Genomic DNA, 10382 nt, shown 5'->3' with positions numbered 1-10382 from the left:
AATATAAAGATCATCTAAATTGTATTTGGAGATCACCAAATATACAGGTATGAGTGAATAGGGCAAACATACCATTTGAACAAAAATGACAGAATTCTCCGTTGCACAAAAATAATGTAAAGTAAGTTCGAAGATGTAACGACCCGTCCCCAATTATTTTGAATTTTTCTTGGCGTATCATCGTAGTACTTATTGCTACGAACGCGTGGGTATAAACGGATCGTGATTTGGAGTTATAACAAATGAGATATTAACGAATGAAGTCAAGGGAAAAATTGAAAATTTATTTATTTCTAGAATGCTCAAGATTTTTGGAGCAAAATCTGGTGGAGCCACGTGTGTGGCCCAGATTGAAAGAAAGAAAGATGGTCGGTGGAGATGGAGGATAAAGGAGAGAAATGAAGGAGGAACCAGACCAATGAGGAAGGGAGAAAAGGAGGAGAACCAATGGAAAGAGAGAGAGAAAGGAGGGCAATAAGAGAAGGGGAGAAGGAGAGGAACCCGTTGGGTTCCCCATTGACCCGTGACCCGACCGGGTTCAGCCATTTTTTCCTGCGGTTTCCGTCAGTTTTTCCATCAAATTGTCGCCACCCACCACCTGAGAAACCTTCCATGACCTCCCATATTACATTTCCAATCAAATTTCACTAGATTTAGCCTTAATTTCAGGAAGAATGGAACTCGTGAGTTTCGAGAGTGCACGACAAAAATTCGATGATCGTGAAGCTAACTCTATCAACAACCACTACCAATGGATTCCCCTCAATCCCAGGAGCAAGGCCCAAGCCTTGGAGGAGGCGTTGGAGTGAGTTTGGAGGACGAATCAAACACACCCAAACCTAGGGTTCCAGTGGATTTTCGTGAAATTGGGGCTTTTCCAGGACAAATTGGCCTTAGTCACAGGTATGAAAGTTACTCCTCTCATTGAGATCTTCATTCTTGTAAAATTTGAGAATTTTTGGAAATAGTTGATTTTTCCGGCAAGTCTGGGCGGCCAACCGCCACTTGCGGCGATGCATGGGCCAAGACGTCCCCTGACCTTCCTAGGCAAAATTTGAATACCCTGATTCCATTGGTGAAGTCCGATTGACGAATTTTTGTTATTTGAACATAGTTCCATTAAGGTCCACCGTTTGATTATTATAGCAATCAACGATCTGACCGTTGGATCGTCACCAAACTTTGATATGTTATAATACGTAATATTTGAGGATATTAGAAACTTACGGATCGTGAATCTGACATACGGATCTTCCCGAATAGGATATGTAAGTTACGTATTCTATTGATAAGAATTCTAAGACATGATTTGATAATTGTTCTAGACGCCGATCGTTCGTGACGCCTTGATGTTTGTGTTAGGGAGTTGTAGCGCGGACTCCAGGTGAGTGGACTTTTGGTTTTCTATATATATATATATATATATACACACGTATATATGTTTTCCATTTTCCAGAAATTGTTTTAAATGGATTTATATTTTTAAATGCCATGTCAATTGCATTAAATTTTAGTATATACATTAGTATAGATATGCATATTATTGCATGATGCTGCGAACGCCGAGGTAAGCTTCAAATGAGTATATATTGATGATAGTGATTGCAGTGGATATGGTTATGTTTAGATGCATTTAGTGCTCATTATCCTGCACCCCGGTGTTAGTGCTCCGCCTGAAGCCAGGGCCAGCCTTCACGTGAGCATTCACCTCCCACACAAAACGCTCACCTTGAATCCAAAGCAGGTGTCAGCCTGTCGTACATACCACATTAGATGGTTCCGACTAGTAGGTGACTTGTGATACTTCGCATAGCCTTCACGTGATCGTAGCACTTGAGCATATTTATTTACACCCAACCTGTCGTACAGACCACATTAGGTGGTTCCGACTCGTGTGCAAGAATTGGTTAATGAGCTATAGGTTCAGTCGTACAAGTCACGTTAGGTGACTCCAGCTGGCATATCATTTTACATTAATTTATTTCACCTAGCTTACTTATTTTATTGCTGAGATACTTGACATGGCATATACTTGGTTTTCACTACTCTAAAGCATGATTTCTAAATACGTATGTATTATTATTTTCTGGAAAATTATATGGGTTTTACGGCGAGGAATTATAACGTTTTCAAAAGGTTTTTATTAAAAACTTTATTTTCAGGCCCACTCACCTTTGTTTTTCGCCCCTTCAGGTTTTAGCTGCTGAAAGATCGTATCGACGAGAATTCTTGGCGAATCTCAGTATAGGTGGCTACCTCTGAGAGTATGATCTTTACCCACACTAATGTACTTTACTTATGCTTTGACATCGCATGTGAAATGGGTTCATCCCCACTCATAGCGCACTTTTGTCTTTAGGTACTTTTAGGTTTAAATTTATTCATATTTTCCACATCACTATACTTTATGGCTTCGTCACCCTCCAAGTGTCAGCCAGAACAGCTCGATTCGGAGTCCTAGTGGACATTCCGGGTCGGGGTGTGTCAGAAGATCATCCAAATTTTCCATCTACATTAGCTACATTGGCACATCATTATGAATATCTGTTTAAAGTGAAAATAATTTAAGGACCTAATTTTTCAGTCTCTCTGGTCCCTTTTTTAAAAGAAAAAATAATTATGCTAGGCTCGTGGCTAAGGACTTTCATCAGCAAGAAGGTCTTGACTATTAGGAAACATTTAGTCATGTAGCTAAGTTGGAACTATCAAAATTCTGCTAATTTTTGTTGTACAGTTCAATTGGTTTTAAATCAACTTGATCATATCAGTAATGCCTTTTACATGGTGACTTAAAGGAAGAAGTATTCATGTAATAACCTTTTGGCCTTTGCGATCCTAACATGCCAAGTCGTTTATCTACAGGGCTATATTTTTCTTGATAGTCAAGGCCTTCTTGCTAATGAAAGCAAGAGCCTAGCAGAATTATGCTAGCTTTTGATGTACATGCAGTTCAATTGGCTTCTATGATCCTAACTTTCCAAGTCATGTCTGCAGGCTTCACAAATTCTTGTATGATCTTAAACAAACTCCAAGGGCTCGGTTTGACAAGTGTTTTAAGCTCTTAGATCATTTGGACTCACACAATCATATTTTGATGCCTCCTTATCCTCAAAGCCCTAGTTTTTGTCACTGTGTTAGTATATGTGGATGACATTCTGATTAGTGGTCCCAATCCTTTTTATCTCTAAGCATTTCATCCAATAGTTAAAGTACTTTATTTCTAGTCATATAGATGTTCGTGATTTTCCAAACCTCATAAAAACCTATCAAAATAAAAGTCTTCTTATTATCATTATCCAAGACCATTATTTTCATTATGCTTACATCCCATGCATGCATAAAAAACAAAATATCATGGTTGGTAGTTTTGCATTATCTGCAAAACCATCCTGTTACCATCACATCACCTTATTTTGATTACTCCAATTTAGCATCCTCATCTTGCACTAATATCTATGCCAATCTGTATCCATTTGCCAACACTGCAGTAACGTATTAGGACTCTTGATAAAATACTTTGATGCTCTAATCATCTGCACGTCTGAATCCCAAATTAAATTGAACTGTACTGCTCGCTTTCAAATTGGAGATATAATTCGCATCTCATCTTGTACAAGAAAATATCAAGATATTTCACCATTAAAAGATAATATCATGATTAACGTCACAATATATCCTTCAATAATAATTATTTTAACCATTCTGTCATCCAACGTTTGAGATTTATGTTCATCAACGGCCTTAATAGCACAAACTGATAGTGTAAAATCGAGTCCAAACAATAACAAATGCCTTAATATATATTGGATGCTGCCAAAATAAAAGGCTTTGTCTTCTCTCCCATTATAAAACCAAAGACATCAACCCTTCTTTTTCTTTATTCTTCGGAAAACCAAAGCAATGCTCTTCCCATTTTTTCTCTTCTTTGCACCGAAAGAAAAAGAGTGGTCCAACAAACTTATTGGGGTCAATGAATCCCATTGCATCCACTTTGGCTCCGCTACTTGATATAGGGATAGGATCAAAGCATAAATATTTTTACAAACATTTTTACATTTTTTTGTAGCCTTTAAATTTTATAACATCCAAAGGGTTCTTATTTATTCATTAAATGTCATGAATGCTTATGTAGATTTTAACTAATATTAAAGATAAAAATAAAACTTAAAAAAAAAATTGGAAAGAAAACTAAAAATAAAATAAAAAGGAAGAAACCCTAAAGGAGGTCTTTACAACCTCCATCCATCCCCTGGTCTGCAACCTCCTATCTCTCCCAGGTCTGCAACTTCCATGCTTGAATCTCATTAGGTAAGCAAGACAAAAACCTAAATTCGAAATTCTTGTTCGTATATGTATGATGATTAAATTCAGATTTGGAAAAAAAATTTAGTTTTGTCTGTTCATGTATTTGAAGATTTTTATACTCTTTTATTTTTTCAAATCAAACAAACAACTATCTCAATACGCTGTCATATGTTTTGAATCTCGATTGAACTCGAAAGGGTAGCTTATGTAATGTTCATGCAGTACCTATGAGAATGTATGCTTTTGGTTCTAGATTAGTTAGATATCGATTTTCTTCCCTCGCTTCGTTTCCATGCTTCAACAATTTTTCAATCGAAACACATGGACAGCATATTGAGATATTTGTTTGTTAGATTTGAAAAGAACTTGCCAAATACATGAATTGACAAAACTAAAAAAAAATAAAAAAAAAATAATCCAAAACCTAATTTGATCACCCTACTTACATGAACAATAATATAGAATTAGTATTTTGTTTTGCTTACCTAATGAATATTCGAGTAGGGAAGTTGTAGACCTGGGGGAGAGGGACGTTGCAAACCACATTCCTCATTTTCACGATTACAGCTAAGATTTTTTTTTTTTTTTAACTTTAATATTAATTAAAATCCATGTAAGCATTCATAGTATTAAATGAATTAATAAGAACCCTTGGATGTTATAAAATCTAAAGGCTATAAAGAAATGTAAAAATATTTGTCCATTGATCCTATCCCATATATATATATATATATAGTGTTCTTGTTAATTTTGTTGTTATCATTGTAAAAAGATACACCATATAAACTCTTATATTTAATGTGGAGTTGTATTGGAGCAATTGATGGCACACATATACCAACAATGGTAAAAGGATGTAAAGTTAGTAGTCATCGTGATCGTCATAGATAATATCACAAAATGTATTGGCTGCGTGTAACCTTGATTTGGAATGCATATACATTTTTAGTAGATGGGAAGGTTGGACCCATGATTCAAAAGTGTTGTTTGATGTTTATCAAGGAGGAATGGACTTAAAGTGCCGCAAAGTACATATTTTTATTTCTTAAGCCTCTATTGTTATACTATTAGATTTTATCGATAGGTTCCGTGTTCATCCAAGTAAGCTTTTCTTCATCGATTGTGGATTTGCAAATCGTCGTCAGTTTTTAGCTTCTTTTTGAAGTGTTTGATATCACCTCCAAGATTTTTCTGGTCAAGGGCGTGGCCCCGAAAATTCACTAGAATTGTTCAATCTTCACCATGCTTCTTCGAAAAATGTGGTCAAGAGAATATTTTGTGTATATAGTCAAATCACGATTGACAATTTTTAAGTCTACACCTTCATTTCCATACAAGACACAAGCAGAAGTAGGCCCTGTTTGGCACACCGTATAACGGATCGGATAGTACTAATAATACGGTGTACGGTGTTTGGTGACAGTTCGGATTAAATAAGCACCGGATTAAATAATCCGGGCCCACCTTTTTTACACGGTGTGTACCCGCTTGCTTATACCATCCATTTTCACGGTATAATTAGTCGGGCTCTCTTGTCTCCCGACGCAATCTTCCGCTTTCTCTCCCGACGCAATCTTCCGTTTTACCCTCCTTCCATTTCTTTTCATTTTTCCATTTTCCACCAGATCTAACAAAAATCTTCGAACCAAAAATTTAGCAAAATCCCACAGCTCCCTTTTTTGAAAGACCATCATCCTATTTCCCTCAACTTCCCCATTCTTTCCCCAAAATTTCGATTCCCCCCACCACCACCACCGCAACCTCTTAACGCAGCGTTTCATTCTCTTCCTCTCCAGACGCCATCTTGCTCTCATCCCAGGTATGTCTTCTCACAGTCTTCTTCTTCGTTTGAATCACATTTTCGTCTTTTCAATTTTCTTCTTCTGGGATTCCGCCCCTCCCTCTATTCTTCCCCCTCCTCCTATTTTTCTTGCAATTGATTGAATCTATTTATTATTTTCTCTCTAATTATGCAATTGATTATGTAAATTTGTGTTTTACATCACTCTATCCATTTTTTTAATTTTTATGTGAATTTTACTTTTTATCTGGATATATATATGTGTGAATAATTTCGGACTAGGGTTGTTGAATTGTTGATTGGCATTGAATTGTTGAATTTCGGACTAGGGTTGTTGAATTGTTGATTGGAATTTTTATCTGGATATAGATATGTGTGAATATATACGTGACAACCACAGAGGCCAAATTAGAATGGGAAAAAAAATAATATCAAATTAACAAAACACAAGGCAGGAAACTTAACTCAAAATTAGTACCAAAGGTGCTTGTATCTTTATACGAATCAATAAAGCATTATATTAGAGTCTAAAAGCTAAGAAAGATTTGTTAATTTTTTTTCTCTTGTCCTATCCGGTTCAATACCAAACACAGTATAAATAATACGGTCATTAATCCGATACTGCACCAAACGCCCGACCAATTTAGTCAGTACTATCCGGTGGCTATTTATCTTATCCGACAGAAATAGTCAGTACAGTCCGAGCTGCCAAACGAGGCCGTAGTGTTAGCGGGAGTCCGAGATGAGAACTGATGATGATTTATCTACTGTGATATATTGCAAAGTATATATTCTTCATCCCTTCTTATTCTGTAAAGTTTATTGGTTTTGGTTGTTGGCGAACCTAGACTTCTTGTGTATTGCTTATTGGTTTTTGGCGAACCTAGACTTCTTGATATAGCTTCAAGGTATATTGTGTTTTTTTTTTTTTTTTTGCTTGGATTGGATAGAGCTCAAAAAGATTTTTTTTTTTTGAACAAACGATTGGTTTAAATTTGTCTTTGGTGAAAATCGAACCTAAGGCTTCTCACTTATAAGTAAAAAGAAATACCACTAGATTGTAGTACTAAGTGGCCAAAAAAATGAATAACTTGAGAGGCAAAAGTTTAGCTAACCATATAATATGTGCAAGAATTGAATTTGTGGCTTGCAGTCTAATGAGTTAAATAAAGATTTACTCTTACCAAAAAAAAAAATCAAAAATTGCCCACTGAATCTATTAGACTTCATAAAACTCCATTGAACTTCATAACAAATTTCATATCAAATCTTTGTACAATTCACCGAATTTTATGTGAATCAATTAAAATTCATGAAATTCATGGGAGTTAATAAATACATTAAACTCTCTTAGATTCCTAATTGAATACACCCTCCTAAATTAATCTCAACTTTTTAAAACATTCTAAATAACTACCTAAATTTAAAAAAAAAAACTAGGCATTTGGTAGGTCACCATATATTTTAGCCACACTAAGTGATGACTTTGATAGCATTAAATAATGAGGTGGATAAACACTAAAGTTGATTTTCACTAATCGACGTCTTTGGGATTCTAATCTCCCAAATTGACTCATTTTAACTAAGTTAAACCATAAATTTGTTTGGCTAAATGAGGCCAATTTGGATATTCTCTCAATAAATGACTTGAGAGTTTAAACACACTTAATGTTTATCCACGTCATCACTGAATGAACCTAATAGATGTTCATTTTTGAAACTTTAAGACCTTAAAGTAGTTATTTGGAATGTTTTGAAAGGTTAGGACTAATTTAGAATCATCCCTAAAGGTTAGGCAGTTATCCGGACTTAACTCTTAATAATAATTAGTCTCAAACTCATTATTTATAAAAATTTAACTTAAAATTTCTCACTTACAAATGAAAACTAAATTGAAACGATCATTTTCAAATACCATTCATGATAAAGGTGTCAACGTATACAATTTTTCCAAATATATAATTAAATTCAAAGTAGATCACAAAGGATAATCTACTTTATATCCTGAAAATGAAGTTCAATGGATATCATATAAATATGTTTCGTCAAGCCTCAATAACTTACAGAAAGCACAAAACAATCAAATATAACTAGAAATGTATACATATAATGCTTGTATATATTAAAAAGTTAAACACAAAATTTATAAAAAGAGAAAATATAAAATACTCGTTAAAAAATTTAGTGACAACCTTCAGATTATTTTATCACTAAAAATTTACTGATATGATTTATGCTTTTGGAAAAAAAAAAAACTAAAATTATTTTGTACTATATCCATAACTTTTATTTTAGCTATTTTATTTAAATTTTGTTGTCAGGATTAATTTAATTTTTTTAATTGACAAAAAAATTATTAATAGGTAGCTTGAGAAAATTATTAATAAGGAGATAAGGAGTAGGTCCCAACTATGTGACAAGCCACATGGTGTCATGTCGACCGACCTGGTGCAAATACAAATTAAAGGAAAAAGATTATCGCCGAAATTTTTTTTCATTGATCGTAACAGTTTATTGTATATTATATGATCATAAATTATTTTAAAATTTAAAATTTAAAAATATATATAAATAATATATAAATTTTTTTAATCACACAATATATATTAAACGATTATGATTATAAAATTCTTAAAATCTTAAGAAAAAAAAAAATCCAACGAATCATTTTTCCAAATTAAATACAAATTCACCACTTGCTTTACATTAGTGGTGCAGCTGCTCTGCCACGCGGCGGCAATAATTTTATAGATCTTTTATTTAGATCCTTACAAATACAGCAATTGAAGGTCAAATCCAATTATCCCTTCCACTGTCTCTGCCCTTTCTAGTAACTCTGTTCCTGTCTTCCCCTGTCCCTGTTCCTCTAGATGGCAAAAAAACAGAGCTACTTGAAGATGATGACTGAATCTGATGCCGCCGATTTGATCAGCAGCGATTTCAAAGAGCTCGGCGCTGCTGCTAAGAAGCTCGCCGGCCACGCCGTCCGCCTCGGCAGCTTGGGATTCGGAACTGCTTTTCTCAAATGGGTTGCTTCGTTTGCTGCAATGTATGTCTTCTCTCTCCTTGTTTTCGATTGGATGTTAAGATTTTTGGATGATCTTAGAGGTCTTAAATTCATGGTAACTGATATTTTTCTGGGTTATTGTTATTTTTTGGAGATGCAGTTTTTCAGATCCTGTATTGAACTTTTTTCGTTAGTTTTCAATAGTTTAGATCACTGTTTTTCTGTTATTTTATGATTCAGTTTTCCAAGTTTTTTTATGTAAATTATGTCAGTTTGGTTTAGTTTTTATGTTCTTAATTGTGCTTTGTGTGATATTTTAATTTCACTTGTACTGATTTGGGAAAATATATGAACCTCACCTATTTGTTTCTGTGTTGACTGTAGCTATCTGTTGATCTTGGATCGAACAAACTGGAAATCGAACATTCTTACAGGGCTATTGATCCCCTACATTTTCTTTACCCTTCCTTCAATATTGTTCAACATCTTCAGGTTATTTTCCACACATACTTACCGTACAAGTTATATATTTCCTGTTGTCGGTGTTTTTGGTTCGTTCTATTCCCTAAAAATCTTTATTTTTCCAGGGGAGAGATTGGAAAATGGATTGCTCTCGTTGGTGTTGTCTTACGGCTTTTCTTCCCTAAACGTTTCCCAGGTAAAATATAGTTTTTATTCCCACTGCTGATCGAACATGTCTATGCTTCCAAGTTTATGACCTAGAATTTGTTGCTTACTTTATCCTAATCACCTTCTGTTTACTGCTTGTGGTCACTAACTATGTTTATAACCTCCAGAGTGGCTGGAATTGCCCGCAGCGTTGATTCTTCTTATAGTGGTTGCTCCTAGTTTATTTGCGAACACTCTGAGAGGCGACTGGATTGGTGTTGTAATATGCCTTCTCATCGCCGGTTATTTGCTGCAAGAACACATCCGGGCAGCTGGTGGGTTCAGAGACGCTTTCACCAAAGCTGGTGGAATATCGAACACTGTTGGCATAATCATTCTGTTCGTCTACCCTGTTTGGGCCATTGTACTTTATATCTTATAGAGACTTTCACTGCCATGCTTGCCATCATGCTTCATTTGGAGTGTTTTTGCGTTTCTACATTTTCTGAAGTTCCTTTTTGTGTCGTTAATTCATGTATTCATACCTTCGTTGTATTTGCGTGCATGTCGTATTGTTTGTAATCATGAAAATGTGAGCTGAAACCTTGTTGAAGATGCGGTTCATCTTTCTTACTTCTTGTGTTTGCGTGCATGTAATTC

The 10382-nt window shown here is 35.0% G+C and overlaps 1 protein-coding gene across 1 annotated transcript; it reads left to right on the top strand.

Annotated features, from left to right (window-relative positions):
* Positions 1-8756: 8756 nt before the first annotated feature.
* Positions 8757-10355, top strand: LOC103449792 (cold-regulated 413 plasma membrane protein 1-like). The gene is made up of 4 exons (XM_008389111.4): positions 8757-9155; positions 9498-9605; positions 9701-9771; positions 9911-10355. Exons 1-4 carry the CDS (start codon positions 8977-8979, stop codon positions 10162-10164), a joined length of 612 nt encoding a protein of 203 aa, XP_008387333.1. The 5' UTR covers positions 8757-8976; the 3' UTR covers positions 10165-10355.
* Positions 10356-10382: the final 27 nt, after the last annotated feature.

The sequence above is a fragment of the Malus domestica genome, chromosome 10, assembly GCF_042453785.1.
Source record: "Malus domestica chromosome 10, GDT2T_hap1".
In the NCBI taxonomy this organism is placed as follows: domain Eukaryota; kingdom Viridiplantae; phylum Streptophyta; class Magnoliopsida; order Rosales; family Rosaceae; genus Malus; species Malus domestica.
The sequence above is the reverse complement of the archived record's forward strand: the minus strand, read 5'-3'. Positions and strand labels throughout refer to the sequence as shown.